The following is a 19317-nucleotide window of genomic DNA, read 5'->3' on the forward strand; positions in this document are numbered from 1 at the left end:
TGTAGGACTTTTGTTTTACTTTTAGTTTTGATGAGGTTGAGTCTCTGGGATGGGGGAGGGACAGGAATGTGAACTTCGCCCAGTGCCTGCCATCAGTCAGGGCAAAAACTTCCCCGAAGGCCCCAGACTCAGGTCAGGAGATGAGAGAGCCCTGGGAGGAGGGAGGAAGGAGCAGCTGTGACCTTCCACCTCTTGCCTGGTTCTTGTGCCTTTTGGCCTGGGTAGGGACACTCCCCACTCTCTGCTGCCCGTGGGGAGAGCTGGTGTTCCAATTCCAGGCCTTACCCCATCACGACAAGTTTCAGAGTACAGACTGTAGGCTGGAGGAGGCTTGTCCCCACTGACCCAGGAGCAAGGATCCACTCCTGTCCCAGGGGATGGGGTCCCTCGGGGGCCTCATCCTCACAGTCTAAGACCAGGAGGCTGTGCCTGAAGCGGGCCCACCTGGTTCCATTGCTGGCTATGCAGATCACCAGCTTTGTGACCTTGCCCAAGCCACTTCTCCTCTCTGAGCCTCCACTTCCTCCTCTAAGAGGAGCTAATAATAGCAGCTTGTCGGGATGCTGTAATGATTCAGAGAGGGATGGGTGTGAGCAGTCTGGCAGAACAGAAAAGTGTGTCACTGTGCCCGTTACTGCAAATATCTGTCCAATTACTGTTGGCCAACTAACGGACACAGAGAAGATGTCCCAGGATCCAGCTGAGGAATCCCAGATGTCCCTGGAAACCCCGAAACCCAACCTAACCTGACTGACTGTGCTAAGTGACCTCCCTTGGGTCCTAAGAGCTCCCTGTGACTTAGGTTAGTTACCACTGTCTCCGTTTTACAGGTGAGGAAACTGAGGCCTGGAGACCCCGATTCTCTTGCCCAGGGATTAGAGGCAGAGCTGGGATTCAAACCGGGAAATCCAACTCCAGTCCCTGGGCTGATCCACTATTCAACTCCCTGCAGAAACCCCACAGCTGGGACTTCCCTGGTGGTCCAGTGGCTATGACTCTGAGCTCCCGATGCAGGGGGCTGGGCTTTGATCTGTGGTCAGGGAATTAGACCCCACATGCTGCAACTAAAGAGTTTAAGTGTCATAACTAAAGGTCCTGCATGTTGCAACTAAGGCCTGGTGCAGCCAAATAAATATAAATATTAAAAAAGAGAAGAAACCCCACAATCACCGGGGTCAGACGTCCTGTTACTTGACCAAGTTTTCCCAGGATCTGTTACACATCAGGCCTGGGAGAAGGCCACAGGGACCCTGACTCAGCCTTAGTTCCTGGAAGCCGAGGGCGGTTCCAGGCCCCGCCACGTCCACCTGCCACTCACCGGTGCAGGCCACAGCTGCAAACACCCAGCACTGGCCATACTTGACGCGCTGGCAGCCATCTTTCTTCCAACGCTGCAGGATGTCCACGCTGCCGATCCAGAACATGGGGCTGATGCCGTCCTCGTAGTTGTTGTCCCAGCGCCCCAGCAGCACGCCCTGGTCATCGTTGCAGTTGACCTGTGACCCACGAGAGCGTCAGAGGGACCAAGTCTGGGGTTAGTGATGGCTGTGATAGAGTGGGCACGAACTCAGCACATGGTGAAAGGCAGGGGAGGGGCGTTCCAGGTTGAAGGAGCAGCAGGTGCAAAGATCCCGAGGTATGACTGATGGGGAGGTTGGAGATAGGAGCGGCGGTGGGAGAGGAGGTGGAGAGGGGTCAGGGTCATGAGGATGATGCTGGAGATGTGAATGTGTGCGGGAGCTGGCAGGCGGCATGATCTGAGTTTTACAGGGGCCTGTTCTGGCCCTGCCCAGACGGTGACATTGCCCCCAGACTCTCAGCATCCTGCTGCCCTGGCCCTGAGCCAAGCAGGGTCTGGCCCCGCCCCCTCTGCAGCCCACCTGCAACCCTCCCCAACCACCGCCACCCCCCCACCGCCGCCCCTTTGCTTTCTGTTCCGGTCACACTGGCCTCCTTTCTGCTCCTCAAATCTGCCAGTCATCCTTCCTCGGGGAACCTGTGCACAAGCGGTCCCCCCTGCCTGGGATGCTCTTCTCCTCCCAGTTACATCAGCTCAAGAATCATCACTTAGGGAAGTCCCCCAGTCCTCCACTGGGGTTGTGCCCTGTGGTCAGACATTATCACACGTCTGGCCCCTCTGAGAGAGCATTGCAACATGACTGGGCGCTCACATGATCCTGTGGTTAACTCCCGTCTTCTCTCACACTCCCTAGAATGGAAGCTCTAGGAAGTGAGAGACCATTCATGTCTTCCACCTGCTTTTCCCTGGTGCCTGGGACATGGGTAGCACTTGATAAATACTTGCTGGGTGAATGAATGAATGAATTGCTTTGTGGGACCACACGGCCTTACCCTCATTTGTGTACATCTTGTCTGTCCAAATACAAGGTCTCCTAGCTGAGACTCACCATCTCCCAGGTTTCTCCGGCTGTGACAGCCCAGGGCCTGGTCTCCATTATCACCTGAGGCGGGCCTGTGCTCACTCACCATGCCGCTCACCACTCGGCCCACATAGACTGGACTACTGCGGCGGGAGCAGTCTCGGCCGGCATTCTTCAGGAACTTGGGATTGACGTCCAGGAGCATCAGGCAGATGTCTAGGATCCCATCTTCAAACTGTGTCAGAGGAAAGAAGGGGAGGATGAGGGAGCTGAGAAGTCACCTCCTCCAGGAAGCCTGCCTTGAAGTCCAGCGGCTGTGGGAACCCCCCTGTTCTGTCTCACACATCACACCTGGAGGCTCAGGTTGGGTCTGTCACATTGCTGTGGTGCCAGCTTTCCTGGCCCAGGAAAGTGGGGGAGGTGGGATGGGACAATGACTGAGTGTATGAGAAAGGGGGTGGGGTGTGCCTGCATCCAGACTTGGCGGGGGTGCAGGGGAGGCGGGGGTCCTGGGAACTTGGAGTAGAAGGAAAGCCCAGAGTCCCTGGAGCTTGACTGCCCTCAGTCACCTCAGGCCCAGCCACTGCCCTCCCTGCCCCCACAGCCAAACCTTCACTTCCCTAAAGCCCGACTCGTCCCACAGAGCTGATAAGTGTCCCTCCTCCCCCACCCCCACACACTGCGCTGATTGGAACCAAAGTATAAATTGCAAAGATGTAAATCTAATCTCATCACTCATCTCCACTGCCCCCAGAGTAAGATGGAGACTTCTCCCTGTGGCCTGCAAGGCCCTTCATGATCGGTGTCCCACTCCATCCTAACCTCACCTCTCACCACTCTCAACCACACTCACTCTGCCCCAGGGCTTTTGCACATGCTGTTTCCTTTGCTTGGAATGTTCTTTCTGCCCCTCTCTCTATGACTCACACCTTCTCATCCTTGCAGCTTAGGCGCTGTCTTTATCAAAATCTCTCATTGTCACCATCCCTCAGACCACTTCGGTCACATTTAAAGGCTCGCAGGTCTGTTCCCGGCTCTCTGCGTCTGTGGCCTTGTCCCAAATCAGGCCTTATCACAGGCCTCCCTCCATGACTTAGAGCAGTCCCCCCTGGCTTGACCCATTCATTCTTCAACTCCCTACTGCCATCGCCCTGACATTCAGGGCTGTTCACAGCTTGAATACTGTGGACTTCTCCCAGGTCATCTCCTGGGGCCCCATCTCATGCAAGTGCTCCCCCAGCTGCAGGACACTTCTTAGGCACAACGTAAACTTTCCCATCTCTGTGCTTTCTGGTCATGCTATTCCCTAGGACACTGCGCACCAGTATGTTAAAAATGTATTTTAACGCAAATGTTTCTGGCAATTTAGACATATAATTCGAGTTTGAGAACCACTAATTCAGACAATGGTTTAAAGCCCCTCTCAGTACATGCCTAGGTCAGTCAGTGCTCTCCAAGTGCTGCCCACTATTTTGCTATGACCGTGAATGGCTCCCTCCTCCCTCCTGGAGCACTCGCCAGCCCCACAGCTCCTACAGGCTCTCTGCCTCTGAGCTGCCGCTCCCACAGTGCACAGCGCCATCCTTTGCTGTGTGACCTCAGGCCTGGCCTGGGCCCTCTCTGAGCCACCAGCCGTTTCAGAGCCCTTGAATCCTTGACAGTATGGGGTGGGTGACTCTGAGACCTTGCTTACACTTTCTGGTTTTGTCTCAGACCCAGGGCCCAACTTACAGCAAGCCAGAGATGGTTAGGAGGGGCAGAGTGTGGCCCTACCTGCCCAAAATTCCAAGGTATGCTCTTGATGAACTTGGCTGAGCCCTGGTAGATGAAGCCTTGCTGGGTAAGGATGTATTCTTGCCGCTCCTCATCTGAGTTCAGATACACAGCATCCGCTGTGGGTAAAAAGGAAAAGGCCTCAATTCAGCATCCAGCAAGGCCCAGGTTCCCCACAGACATGGCACCTGGGGTGCCAACCCTTCAGGGCCAGGGCAGCTCCCCAGAGGCCATTCTCTCTTTAAATCAGAAAAATTAACTCATTAATTAATAATCTCATACCAATAAGATAAAGTATTATCAGTTGGTGATAACAATGGCTGTCTTTTATCCAACACTTGCCACCTGCCAGGACCTGTGATAAATGTAATGACATAAGTTAACTTGTTTAACCTCCACCAAAGCCTCACATGGAAGGCATCCTTGGAAGCCCCATTTTACAGATGGCAAAACTGAGGCTTGAGACTAATTTACGAATGGGAAAATCACACCAGCACAAGAGACAGAGGAGCACTGACCGGGGCCAGGAGTCAGGAATCCCCTAGCTCTGAGTAGGGGATTTTTGCTGTATGACTCTGGGCAGCTCACTTCTCCTACCACCTGACTGTGTTTCCTGAAGGTCAAATGTGATCACAGAACAGGAAGGTGCTTTGCAAACTGAAGCCCTGAGACGGTGTGAGGAAGGAGCATGATTCAGAGGGAGTCAACGCAAGGTCGCTGCAACTCAGAGGAAGCAGATCTGTCCAGCTTGGGGGTCAGGCGGCATCTGAAGGTTGCCTTAATGACATTCTAAGCAGAGGACTAGAGAGATGAGTGGTGCAGCTGCTGGAAAATGGATGATACTTAGTTCCCTGTGGCTTGTGACGACAGAAGAGGGCCTGAGGCGGTGAGACCAGCTGGAGGGCAAAGGTTAGTCCAACTTTTCCAATTCCCACTCACAAGTGAAGAAATTAAGACTGGGAAGGGGAAATCCAGAGCCATTGTATGGCTTTGATCAGTCCTAGGCATTTTTGCCTCCATGGGCTCCTTCCTCCATTAAAGAAAATCTTTTTGTAACATATTTTTTGACTGCATTGGTATAACGCTGGATCTTCCCAACCCAGGGATTGGCAGGAGGATTCTTTGTCTTCTGAGCCACCAGGGAAGCCCAAATAAATTAATATTATATGTTAAAACATATTCTCTGGCCTGAACCTCTTTTTTTCTTGGTCTTCTGATTTTTTTTTTTTTTGACAGCATAATTTTTTTAAAATTTTAATTAGAAATGAACACATTTTCACGGGTCCCTAAGAGTATGGTGGACCCAGGCAGCGTGCCTACTGAAATCAGCCTGGGGAAACATGTCCAGCGCCTGGGGAAGTGGCTGCCTGGCCCCTCAGACCCCTGGGCCCCTCTACAGCAACAGGCAGGCAGCCCCCGCCTGTACCACCTGGAGGAAAACAAATGTGAAAGTGGCTGAGCACCTTATGCATCCTGCCAGGAGGCTTGGGCGGGCGATTGCGCAATGAACACCAGTCTTCAGATAAATGAGCTATGTGGCTGCAAACCAGCTGGTGGCGTGGGAGGAAGAATCTGAGAGAAAGAAAAGGCCGTGGTATTTCCCCATCCAGTGGGAGGGTCAGCACATGTTGAACTGTCCCCACCTCAGCCCAGGAGGCTGGGACTATGATGTCCCCACTCAGGTCTCTGGCTGGTAAAGATGGAGGTCTTGGGGATGCTCCCTTGGGATCCTGACCATGCTGGAACTCAGGGACCAGAGGCCCCCAGGTCATGGGCAGATGCTGCCCTCTCCCCCAAGAGGGAGAGCAGTTTCCTCCCTTAGCACCCCACACCCCCACTCAGCCCAACTTCCTATCTCCTTATTTCCAGCTCCCCCCACCCTCCGGGATGTTGCTCCCTTTAGTCATTGTGGTGCTTGGCTGGCTGCCACCCCATCCCTCCGGGCAGGGAAGAGGCAAGGCCACAGGGAGGGGTCATCCCCCAGAACCTCACTGCCCGTTCCTTGAACTCTGAAACCCCACGGTGATGGGATTGGGGAGGGGCACTGTCAAGTGTCTGCCCCAGGGGCAGGGTCGCCAACTACCTGCAAGTTCACACACTGATTAAAATAAAAATGAGCAGACAGTGTGACCAGCAAGGCCACTTCTGTCCTGAGAAACCATTCGGTGTGGCCACAGGGCATGTGAGCAAGGAAACTCCTCCCTGTGATAAGCCATAGGGAACCAACTCATATCTGTGGATGGGAGCCAGATGGCAAGGCCCGGGGCACTTGCAGCGCTTAAAAAGGATGAACAGTGACTTTCCTGGTGGTGTAGTGGCTAAGACCCCGCACTTCCAATGCAAAGGACCCAGGTTCAATCCCTGTTCGGGGAACAAGATCCTACATGCCACAACTAAGAGTTTGCGTGCCACAGCTTAAGATTCTGCACACCACGACTAAAAGACTGAAGATCTTGCAGGCCACCACTAAGACCTGGTGCAGCCAAATAAATAAACCAAACAAAAACAAAACAACAACAAATGTATGCAAACTGTGTGGAAAGAGCCTCAAGACGGTAGAGGGAGAAAAAAAAATCCCAAGTTGTAGGCTGATGTATACAATGGGGATTCTTTAATGTTTAAGACAGGGAAATCCATAACGCAATGATGTCTTCTACAACATGATCAATATAATTAACACTGATGTATGTTACATATGAACATTCTTAAGAGAATAAATCCTGAGTTCTTACCATAAGGAAAATATTTTTTGCTTTAATTTTGTATGTATATGAGATGATGGATGTTCATTAAAATTATTGTGATAATCATTTCATGATGCATGTAAGTCAAATCATTATGCTATACACCTTAAGCTTATACAGTGTTGTACGTAAATTATATCTCAATAAAACTGGAAGAAAAAAAAATACAGTGATGTCTCCAGATACAAACACTGAATCTAAGGAGATAAGCCCTCCAGAGACAGCTAATAATGGTGTTTCCTAAGGAGGGGAGTGAAGGATGGGAGGCTATCTCTCTGTAGTGCTTGAAGCTTTTAGAAAGAGGGTGTTCTCATATCTTACTGTTATAATTAAAAGTAAAAGCCAGGGCTTCCCTGGTGGCTCAGTGGTAAAGAATCGATCTGCCAATGCAGGAGACAGGGGTTTGATTCCTGATCTGGGACAATCCCACATGCCAGGGAGCAACTAAGCCCGTGTGCCACAACTACTGAGCCCGTGCTTTAGAGCCCCGGAACCACAACTATTGAAGCCAGCGAGCCTAGAGCCCATGCTCCCCAATAAGAGAAGCCACCTCAGTGAAAAGCCCACGCACTGCAACTATGAATAGAAAGTAGCCCCCACTCTCTGCAGCTACAGAAAAGCCCGTGCGACAAGGAAGACCCAGCGCAGCCAAAACGAAATGAAAAAAAGAAAGAACAGCCAAAGTATATAAAAGAGAAAATAGAAAATCTTTCTGTTCAAAGAAAATGCCCCCAGATGAAGAAGAAAAATAAATAAATAAATAAAGCAGTGGCCCAGTAGGAGGCTGGTGGTCTGGAGGTCTGGTCTGGCCCAGTAGGAGGCCAGAATTTCTGTTCTGGGGCTGGGCTTCGAGGAGAGAAGTCCATCACCAAGCTGGGCCTGCCCACATGGCCCCTCTCTCTGCCTGGCTAGGTATGAGCCCCAGTAGTAGTGTTAGTTGCTCAGTCATGTCCGACTCTTTGCAACCCCATGGACTCTTTGCAAACCCCCTCCTCTTTCCTGCTCCAGACAGACTCAGCTCTTTCCCTGATTCTCTGGTTTTGTCCGGCATCCGCCAACTTACTTCTTGAAGGAGCTGCCAAAAGCCACTTATCTCTAAGCCTCAGTTTCCTGTCTATAAAACAAGGATGCTAATCTCTGCCCCTGGGGGTTGTTGAGCTGCTGCTGCTAAGTCACTTCAGTCATGTCCAACTCTGTGCGACCCCATAGATGGTAACCCACCAGGCTCCCCGTCCCTGGGATTCTCCAGACAAGAACACTGGAGTGGGTTGCAATTTCCTTCTCCAATGCGTGAAAGTGAAAAGTGAAAGTGAAGTCGATCAGTCATGTCCGACCCTGAGTGACCCCATGGACTGCAGCCTTCCAGGCTCCTTCATCCATAGGATTTTCCAGGCAAGAGTACTGGAGTGGGGTGCCATTGCGTTGTTGAGAGCAACCATTAAAAGAGTGTATAAAGGGGCCTCCCTGGCAGCTTAGTGGTAAGGGTCCAGGAAAATCCCACCTGCCATGAGACGACTAAGCCTGTGCACCGCAACTCCCGAGCCTGCACCCTACAGAGTCTGAGAGCTGCAACTATGGGGCCCCCGTGCTGCAGTGAAGCAACTACTGAAGCCCGCATGCCTAGAACCTGTGCTTTAAGCCACTGCAATGAGAAGGCACCCCAACAAAGGGTGACCCCTGCTCATTGCAACTAGAGAAACTAGCCTCACAGCAACAAGGACCCAGCACAGCCAAAAATAAATAAATAAAGATATATTTCAAAAATAGAAATCAAAAGAGAAGTTAAAAAAACATGGCGATAGTGATAATTTATTTTAAAAAATAAAAGAGTGTATAAGGAGCACTTAGGTGGCCAAACTGCTCCTGCACACCTCTTCTGGGTACCCCATCCCTCCATCTCCCTGCTTCTCTTCCCCAAGCCAATCTGGTGAGATTTAAAACAGAGCCCCACAAAACAGAACCAGGTATGAGGCCATGGCCCTGGGCCTCCACTGGACAGTCCTTTCCTGAATGGGGCTTCTGAACCCAGGCCACCTCCAGGCAAGGTGGAATCCCTTTGTGGCTGTGTGCTGTGTTTAGTCGCTCAGTTGTGTCTGACTCTTTGCAACCCCATGACTCTTAGCCCATCAGGCTCCTCTGTCCATGGAATTTTCCAGGCAAGAATACTGGAGTAGGTTGCCATGTCCTCCTCCAGGGGATTTTCCCAACCCATGGATTGAACCCAGGTCTCCTGCATTGCAGGTGGATTCTTTACCGTTGGAGCCACCAGAGAAGCCCAAGAATACTGGAGTGGGTAGCCTCAACCCAGGAATAAAACCAGGGTCTCCCGCATTGCAGGTGGATTCTTTACCCTCTGAGCTACCAGGGAAGCCCAAGTAGCTGTGTAGACTGGGGCAAGTCATTTTGCTTCTGTGAGCCTGTCCCCACCTCTATAAATGGGAATGATGAGAGTTCTGACATCATGAAGTCTTAGAAGGCTAGAGCCTCATTCAGTCCACCTGGATGTCTCTGCTGCCCCATCTTCCGCCCACCACCCCCCTGCCACCAAGTGGTTCCCATGGGTGGGTCCAGCCCTGCCCATCTTCCCATCCTGCCCGTGGATACAGTGCAGCTCACCTGGACACCAGCTGTTGAAGAGCAGGGTGAACTGAGCCAGCATGAAACTGGAGCCCTGGTAGCCGGTGGAGGCCTCCAAGCTGAGGCGGTAATGGCCAATAGGGGCATTGGCCGGGGTGCTGAACTGCAGCGAGAGGGTGCTGTCTTGCTGGTCCACTACCACCGCTGCCCAGGCCCCCTCCTCCATAGCATCGGACAGCCTGAAGAGGGCTTTGGTCCCGGTCTCCTCACTGGGGTCTGGGCCTGCAGAGGAAGAAAGCAGTGGGCCATGAGCCAGGGGTGGTGAGGGAGGGTGAGCACCAAGCCTGGCAGGGGCAGAGCACACTCCTGGGGGTGCCCTGGGCCTGGGTGTGAGGCCCAGAAGGAACTTGGAGGAGTGGTTTCATCTCTCTGAGCCTTGGCTTCTTCATCTGGGGACTGGACTCCAAAATGTACAGGCTGGTTTTGTGGGAATGCACGGAAAGTGGCAGGCACACAGCATGTCCTCAGTCTCCTGGGAGCAGGGACAGCGTGGCCTGGGACAGGGTCACAGTGACACTGTTCTGGACTGGTGTGACTTTGAGCAAGAATATCCTCCTCTCTGGGCTCAGTTTGCCCATCTGTAAAATGGACAGGAATGAGGCAAGGTACTCCCCAATGGTCCTCCATTCCCACTTAAATCCTTTACCTGCTGGCATCCTGCTTTCTCTTTCAGAAAAAGAAGCCCAGACTCTGAGTAAAATGGGACCTCAGTCCTCTGAAGTGGCCAGTGGAGCCTGTCTGAGAGCCTGCTTGCTCCTGGCTAGCAGAGGATGCTGGCCATTGTAGATCCAGGTGTCTGTCTCCCCAAAGCCCCCTCCACCTCTTGGCCTCTGTATCTCCACAGGCAACTCTGAAGAGCCAGAACCATCCCTCACCTCCCTGCAGCCTCTGACACTTTACCAAGTGCCCTTGGCACTTCCCGCTTCCCCTGAGACCCCTTGTACAGGTGGAAAAACTGAGGCTCAGAGAGAAGGGCTCTTCCAAGAATGTTCCAGGGGTCTGTGGCAAAGTCAGGATTTGGGCCCAGGTCTCCAGGCCCTGGGGTCCCCACGTTGTCACTCATTCCCAAAGGGGAGGTTTCCCTAGTTGGGAGGATAGTGTCTCAGGTCTCAGTGTGCTGAGGGCCTGCCTCCCTGGCTCTTTTTCGGGGGGAGGGCAGGGCCCAGATTTTGCAGGCAGGTCTGAGTCATAAGGAGGGCGAGGGGGGCCGGTCCCCACTTCTGGACTTGGGTGGTGGAGAAAAGAAACAGAACTTTCTCTGCCTGGTTGGGCGGCTGCCCGGGAGGGTTTCTGTTTACTCTTCCATCTCCCTCCCTGCCACTCTGCCCATCCACCGCTGACAGTACAGGGCCCTGCTCAGTAAGGGGCTACCTGCCAGCCCCGCCCACACCAGGCCCAAATATAACTCTGAACTAACAGGCATGATGTCAGCCTCTGGGTCCCTGAGTGCCAGGAGCCAGCTGTCCTTTAAACACTCCCTGTCTTCCAGAGTTAGCATTTAGGGGAAGAACTGGGCAGCACTGGGGCCCGAGAGCCAGCCTGATCTGGTTCCCCCAATGAGACCTGGAGTGCTGTGTGACCTCGGCTAAGTCATGAGACCTCTCTGATCTGCAATTTTCTCATCAAAGACGAAAACAGGCTTAGACTACATTCCCGGAAAGGTTTGATTCCAGGTCTGAAACTGACTCTGTGACCTTGGACAAGCTATTTAGTGTCTTTGTGCCCCAGTTTCCTCATCTGTAAAATGGGGTCAATTGCAGTACCTCTCATAAGGTCATTGTGAGGCTTAAAGAAGCTGAGGCTTGTAAAGCACATTACAAGGTGCCTGGCATGCAGTAAGCACTCATAAGTAATAGTTAATTATTTACTACTGTCACTATCACCTTCTAAATGACATTGACAGGAATTGGTGAGAGTTCATAGAAAGCATTTAAAGCAGTGACTAGCACAAAGTAATTATTCAGTAAACATGAGCTATCCTCAATGTCATCCAACAAGACCATTACAAATCAGAGTTCTCACACCAAATAACAGATTTTGAGACTGGAGTGGAATGTAGTAATTGCCTAGCTCAATTGCCTCACTTCACAGGTATGGAAACTGGGGCTGAGAGTGATAAAGTTGGGGTGAACATACATCCTTGTTTTCTCAGCATAGTCCCATTTTATGCCTGTTGTTGTTGTTTAGGTGGTTAATCTTTTGTAACCCCATGGACTATAGCCTGCAAGGCTCCTCTCTCCATAGGTTTTCCCAGGCAAGAATACTGGAGTGGGTTGCCATTTGCTTCTCCAGGGGATCTTCCTGACCCAGGGATTGAACCCACATTTCCTGTGTTGCAGGCAGACTCTTTATCACTGAGTCACCAGGGAAACCCTTTCATGCCTCTGGTCCCAGAATAATTCTTTCATTCATAATCTTTTCATTCTCAGAAGAGACTCTGTTGGGATGATCAATGTTCTGGTTTCCACAGTTACAGGCTGAGCTGGGTCCCATAGTCACTGTCACCACTGACACACCGCCCTTGGGGACCGGCCAGGAAACACTTGCTCTCTGTCCTGTGGTAGCCTTGTACACACACACACACACACACACACACACACATCCCTTTCTTCTGAGGGGTCCTGGGGGATGGGATGAGGATGGGCTGTCCCCCAACCCCACCACTGTTCACGTAAGCTGGCTTAGAAAATTCCTTGGCTGAGGTTCCATGTGGTACTCTTTGTGGAGCCAGAGTCTCCGCAGAGATCCCACTGGGCATAAATGACCCTGGAGACCTGGAGGGGTCCTGGCCTCTATCCTGACCACAGCAGTGAGGGGCTGGGTGGGGTGGATGAGGGGAAGCTTCCAGAGTCAAGCCTGCTATTAGCCTCATAAGGGTTCTTTTCACTGTTCCAGGCTGACCTCACTGTCACCCCTCCACCCTCAAACCCTGGCCTCCCTCTTGGGGGAAGTAGAGCTTTAGTCTGTAAAAACGATGGTGCTTGTCTGCTGTGGTCTGTACCCCACAACAGGCCTGTCTGGCCTTGACATGTCAGGGTGAGATGCTCAGCATCTGGGCATGGGTGGCATCAGGCCACACACTCCATTCGCTGGGTGACCTTCACCAGCTCTCTCCCCTCTCTGGTCCTCAGTTTCCCTAAAGAGGTAGGAGAAGTGGATCACAGGCTAGAATGTTCTAACACCAAAGCAGGGTGCCTGGGTCAGGCTCGGCCAGAGGCTGACCCAAGCCAGGCCTTGAGGCGGGAAGCCTGGCTTCCTGGCATTGTCACTCAGCTTCTTCAGCCCACTAGAGGGTCCTGGTAGCTCAGACAGGGAAATCAAGAGCACCCAGAGATGCAGTGCCTTCTATGGTTGCCCTGGGGGCTGTGGAAGTTAGCAGGGCAGGTTGGTGATGGCTTGAGATAAGTTGGCAGAGACCAGAGAACAGAGATTAGCTGCTGGAGTAAGAAGGTCAGCTGCCTGCCTCCCGTTGCGGTCCCAACCCTGAACTAGGGGCCTCATTACCTAGCACCAGGCTGCCTAGACAAATGCAAAAGAAGGAAGAAGAAACCAGACACCTTGAGAGTAAAGAAGGGGAAAAACGGTGGGAAATTCCCATACCAGCAGTTCAATGACCATCTATTTCACAGAAGAATAAACCAAGGCCAGCAGACCCTTGTGGTGAGCAAGTAGATGTCTCTGCTCTCAGATCACAGCAACAAAAAGCCTCAATTCTGGGGTCAGGGTTTGAATCCTGCTGTGTGATCTGGGCAAGTAAATTGACCTTTCTGAGCATGAGTGTTCCCATCTGTAAAATGGGGGCTAGTTACGCATTCAGAACAGAAGGATTCTGGATAAGTATACTTACACCACAGATGTGATTCTCCCCAGCCCAAGCCTGACTCTTCTCAGGGCACCACCCCCAGCCCTTAAGTTCCACAGATTCAGGCTTCCACTTTACAGAAGGGGAAACTGAGACTGGAAAGATGGGAAACTTGCCAGAGGCTCCTCAGGTCTATAGAATGAACCCCAAGGCTGCTGGTTGTGAGTGTGTGTTGGGGGGGATGCCCCTGGTTAGTAGGTGTGTCCCTGCCAGAAGAGAAAGGGGAGGGAGGAAAGGGATGGAGGGGATATCCGTAGCAGGTCTGCAGGCATTGTGATAAGCTTTATCAAACGGCTTCCCAGGTAATACAAGCATCAGCCTGCTTGCTCTCTGGCCTCAGAGACCTCAGAAACAGCTAGAGCTGGCCTTTCCCACCCTCAGGCCAGAGTCCCAGCCTGGTGGCCCCTCACTGACCTCAAGGGAGTGGTTCCCACCCGAAGCCAAACCCAGTGGCATTTAAGGTCACTTTCTATGGCAAAGAAAGATGACTGGGCATTGGGTATCTGGGGATGGGGCTGCTGGGGCCTCAATGTCCCTTCACCCATCACTAGAGTCCCTGGAGCAAGATCAGCAACTGCTGTGAACATTTGCAGGGCACTCCCTCATGTCAGGCTCTTTTTACCTAAGGACCTTCTATTAGGAGTGCTTTAGCTCAGAGAGCCTAAGTAATTTGCCCGAGGTCACACAGCGGGAAGGCAGTCTGGTCCACACCAGAATCCAAGTCTGTGAGTCTGAGGCAGCCTCCTGATGCTTAGAGAAAGAACTATAGGAACACAAAACTGCCCACTCAGAGAGCTAGAGAAAGCTGGGTTCTCTCCACCACCCAGACTCCCTTTGGGTCCAATCCCAGAGGCCTGGTCAGGTTGTGTGGGTTTGGAGAAAAAGCTGTTGATAATTGGAAAATTGTTTGGATGCGGGAAAAGGCAGGCAGGATCTTGATGGACCTATGTGCTAGCAAACACCGCCCCCACCCCACACCCAACCCTGGTGATAAAAGGTCGTCAGGAAGCCAGGCATCCAGGATCACAGACTTGTCTATAAGGCTGAGTGGTGCGGGATGACATCTCTCCACTCACTGGACCTCAATTCTCTCATCTGTAAAATGGGGTAGTGACTACGGGGAATTTCTCAGGGGAATCAGGAGGAGGAATGGCATCACTTTTCCCATGGTCTGCAGGGCACAATGAAATCACAGAATGGGAAGGGGTGGAGGGTAGTACTCACCAGTCATGGCACAGAAGGTGAGGCTGTCCACGCTGGCCTCATAGTTTCGGCCCTCGAAGTGCAGAGTCAGCCAGAAGGGCTGGCCCCGCCGCACCACCAGCCTCTCCCTGCACAGGTCAGCTGTGTGGTGGTCACAGCCATTGACCTCCAGCTCCAGGTCACATCTCTCCAGGACCAGATCTGTAAAGACAGTGAGGGGCTTGAGCCAAGGTTCCATCTCACAGCCAGCTGTGTGCCCCAGGCTCCCTGGACATGGGGTGTTCAGGGCCCTCCCAATCCTCAATTGCAGAAGTTGTGCAACCCTGTTGTGCAGAAGTAAACCAGGCCTAAATGTCCCCAATTCTTTTTTTTTTTGGCCATGCCACACTGCTTGCGGGATCTTAGTTCCCTGACCTGGGATTGAACCCAGGCCTGCTGCAGTGGAAGCTGAGTTCTAACTGGACCACCAGAGAAATCCTCCCCAACAATCACAGGTTGGGTACACTGGGGCAGGTGGGGAAGGCTCTGCCACCTCCTGGCCGTGGCCCTCAGGCGACTCAGCTCTTCTGGGTCTTAATTTCCCCACCTGAGTTCACAGTGAGAGACAGCAGCACCCAGGGTGGCTGTGAGCCATTTAGCCCAGTGCCTTGCACATAATTAAGTACCTTCTAGATATGGGCTAGTCTGCTGTGACTGGAGGGTTCTTTTGGTAAAAAGTGGGGTGATATTTGGTATTGGTTAGTTACACGGGCTTTGCCTTTTAGGTTTAATTTTCAGTTTCCAGGAAATACAGAGGACTGAAGAACTCATTAAAGTTAGGACCAGGACATGCGTGCTCAGTTGCTTCAGTCATGTCCAACTCTTTGCAATCCTATGGACTATAGCCTGCCAGGCTCCTCCGTCCATGTAATTCACCAGGTAAGAATACTAGAGTGGGTTGCCATGCCCTCCTCCAGGGGATCTTACTGCCCCAGGGATCGAACCTACGTCTCCTACGTTGCAGGTGGATTGTTTATCCACTGAACCACCTGGGAAGTCCCAGGACCAGCACTCGATCAACAAAATTCATACTCTGGGAAACTACAAGCAAAGTATTTGGTTTCTTTAACCAATAAATTGCAAAACAGAAAGAAATCAAGAAAAAAACGTTGAAGGGATAACCTGTAGACTAAAAGAAACCTACGGCACATTATAACCCACTGTGCTGTATGAGCCTTACTTGGATTTTGATTTGAAAAGCTATTTATCACATACAATTGGAAATTTGAACACTGATAGAAAATGGTGATATTAAGGAATTTTTTATTCATGTCTAAAAAGGAGTCCTTATTCACTGGAGAGAAATATTGAAATATTTACAGTTGTACAATGTGAAGTATGGGAAGTGAAAGTGAAAGTCGCTCAGTCATGTCCGACTCTTTGCGACCCCATGGACTGTAGTCCATGGAATTCTCCAGGACAGAATACTGGAGTTGGGTAGCCTTTCCCTTCTGCAGGGAATTTCCCAACCCAGGGATCGAACCCAGGTCTCCCACATTGCAGGTGGATTCTTTATCAGCTGAGTTACAAGAGAAGCCCAATGTATGGGATTTGCTTTCAAATAGTGGAGAAGGGGGTGATGAAGGGGCAGGAAGCAGCAGTAGCTATAAGTTGGTGGTGGTTGAGATTGGGTTATGAGCACATAGGCATTTATTACACTATTCTCTCTACTTTTATATGTACTCAATATTCTCTATAATAAAATTTCTTTTTTAATGACAGGAGTTTGAGAGTCTTCAGGACCTAGGTTTCAGTTCGGATGTACTGCTGTGTGATCCTCAGCAGGTGTCTCTCCCTCTCTGTGCCTCCTTTTCTGAAGATTCAAGGGCTTAGCCCAGGGTAAAAGTTTGATATGTGAAAGTTCTCTTTATAATTTCTAAAGGAGCTGAAGACCAAAGTAGGGATAGTGAGGGGCTAAGGAAAGCACAACTCTCATAACCTTGGCAAGCTCAATCTGACATAATCAAGGTCAAGATTAGGGGGAGAGTAGGGTCGGAAGAATGCGCAAGGCAGGACTCCCAGAGCTATGGGGCCCTTGAGAGTAAGTTCTCCCACTGAGGCCCCGAGGCGGGGACTGGCAAAGTCACCTGGCAAGTGGGTTCTCCCATGGGGTCATCCACGCAGTTCTCCTTCCTCCCGCCACTGAACATCTATCCTCTAAATGAGGCGCAAATTGCCCATTGACTGCCAAGAACTTGGACGTGGGTTATCTCCACTTAAACTACAACTGCCCAGTTCAGTTCAGTCGCTCAGTCGTGTCCAACTCTTTGCGACCCCATGGACTGCAGCATGCCAGGCTTCCCTGTCCATTACCAACTCCTGGAGTTTACTCAAACTCATGTCCATCACATCAGTGATGCCATCCAACCATCTCATCCTCTGTTGTCCCCTTCTCCTCCCGCCTTCAATCTTTCCCAGTATCAGAGTCTTTTCCAATGAGTTGGTTCTTTGCATCAGACACAACTACTATCACTGTCTTCACTTTGTAGGGACATTATGTGGCCCCAGGTCTCATGGCAATCGCAAGACCAAGCTTGGGGATTTGAATCCAGAATCCAGGGCTGTAGAGTCTGGAGCCCAGCCTGGTAACCACCTCACTCACAGCTCAGGATCTGTTGTCCATCCCCCACCCACATACTGCGTTTCACACCTGGGAGGAGACCTGGGAGGAAGGTGAGGCCCCTGGGATCATAGCAGGAGAGACCTCCACTAGCCACAAGGAGGAACTTCCTGCTGGCCTGGGTGAAGAAGGAAAACTGCAATTCCAGAGAGCTGACGCAGCAAAGAGGCTCAGGGTGCTGAGTCCAGCAGCATTAGCGCAGGCACGTCCCCCATCATAGAGATCTCGCCTCTGAAATTTGTTCTCCCCGTGGGAGACCATAGAGAGATGGTCAGACCCTGGTGTGGGGCAAATGGGGTGCTGTCTCATGCTAATTGTGTGAAGAAGGATTCCCAGAAATTACGCCCAGCTCTAGAGGTGCAGAAACACCAGGGTCTAGGATCATAGTATTTCTGTACCGAGAAAGGACCTGAGGTCTTCCAGGCCACCGGGATCACTGTAGGAAGTGACCACTCTGGCAATGGGGCAGGGGGCTCATCGTAACTGGTCACTCCAGGTCCTCCAGCTCTACTGAGCCCCCCTTTTGGGGACAGAGATGGGAAACTGCATGGGACACACGTGGCCACCTAGCTGGCTTTCAGTCACGTGTGTTGGGAAGCTGGTTCTCAGAGGGGGACAAAGGTGGCCCGAGAACATACAGCTGGTCAGGCACGGCCATGGTTCCTCCCGCTCATTCCCTCTCCATCTGCCCCGTGTGCCCCTCCAACGGCCCCTCCGCCCACCCTCCTTCCTGGGGGCTGCAGTGGCAGCCTGCGAGAGCAAGCCTGTTCTCAGGCCTCTCCTCCACTGGATGCTAGGAGCTCCTCTCCATCCGCTGAGACCAAGGAGACAGCCAGGCTTGGCTTACATGCCATTAGGGACTAACCAAAGCTCAGTCCCTGAGGCCAGGCCAGCACCCTCTGCACGGCTTCGTGACCAGCACACAGCAGGGAGCCAGGCTCCACTAACTGAGGACAGCTGACAATGGTCCGTGAACAAGGTACCTTACAGTTTAGAACACGCCTTCGTGGTCCATTGCCTCATCTGATCCAGGAGGCAGGGGTTAATGAATATGCCCTGGGGATGGGTAAACTGAGGTCCCAAGCAGAGCCAGAACTGGGGGCCGGGCACTTCTCATCCAACCCAGCCCTCCTGTTTGTGCTCCAAATCGGGGGCTTAGGGCTTGAGTCCAGCCGGGTCCTGACCCCACTGCACCGGTGGGACCACCAAGACTAGGGAGAGATGGCTGGCCCCTGGACCCCGGGGCCCCTGCGCGGCGGCGGCACCCCTGACCCTGATACTCACCCTCGGCCATGGTCAGGTGGTGGCTGTGCTCCTTGGACTGGTGGCAGGACACTCCAAGTGCAGACCACTGGCGGCGGGCAATGCAGAGGCTGAGAGCGAAGTGAACTTATAGCCCGCTCAGGGGCGGACTGGGGGTGGGGCCGCGCGGGAAGGCGGGGCCCGACGAGGCCGGCTTTGCCCGGTCTGGGCCCACGTGCTTTCCACCAGCCGGCAGGGGCAGGAGCCCAGGGAGGACGGGAGAGCGCTGGGCAAGGGCGCCCTCTGGGGAGGCAGACACGAGCGCAGGGCTGGGACAACAGCCACAGGCAACACAAGCTAGGACACTCAGACACACCTGGATACACAGAGTCAGATCTTGGGTGACAGAGACACCTGGATACAGAAACACACACACAGATACGGACACACTGTTGCATCAAGACACACAGGCATACCTGGATACACAGACATGGACCTACAGTCAGGTCAGACCCGGGATCAAGAAGACACACACATCCTCAGATACAGACTCATGGAGACCTAAGGATGTGGACACACAGACAGACAGATACAGCAGATGAATCTGGACACACACAGCTGGTGACATGGACTTAAAATCAGTGACATGCCTGTGCATAGACACAGCCAGACACACTTGGACAGGTACCCACTGAGAACCACACAGAAATAAACAGGTGTCCGGAGGCACTCAGCTCCCAGACACACACAGACAACACCCTGTCAGAGGTGGACACAAAATCAGATCGGGGCACCTAGAGACACACAAAGGTGCAG

The 19317-nt window shown here is 52.3% G+C and overlaps 1 protein-coding gene across 1 annotated transcript in view; it reads right to left on the reverse strand.

Annotated features, from left to right (window-relative positions):
* TGM2 (transglutaminase 2) overlaps positions 1–18657 on the reverse strand; it is a 34881-nt gene extending 16224 nt beyond the window's left edge. Inside the window, exons 1-6 of the mRNA XM_052650787.1 lie at positions 18544–18657; positions 14622–14801; positions 9515–9757; positions 4155–4273; positions 2488–2616; positions 1319–1496 (exon numbers count right to left, since the gene is read on the reverse strand). Of these exons, the coding sequence (XP_052506747.1) occupies positions 1319–1496; positions 2488–2616; positions 4155–4273; positions 9515–9757; positions 14622–14801; positions 18544–18553 (859 nt within the window). The 5' untranslated portion in view covers positions 18554–18657. The remainder of the gene's footprint in view (positions 1–1318; positions 1497–2487; positions 2617–4154; positions 4274–9514; positions 9758–14621; positions 14802–18543) is intronic.
* Positions 18658–19317: the final 660 nt, after the last annotated feature.

This window comes from Budorcas taxicolor, chromosome 13 (assembly GCF_023091745.1).
Source record: "Budorcas taxicolor isolate Tak-1 chromosome 13, Takin1.1, whole genome shotgun sequence".
Classification (NCBI taxonomy): domain Eukaryota; kingdom Metazoa; phylum Chordata; class Mammalia; order Artiodactyla; family Bovidae; genus Budorcas; species Budorcas taxicolor.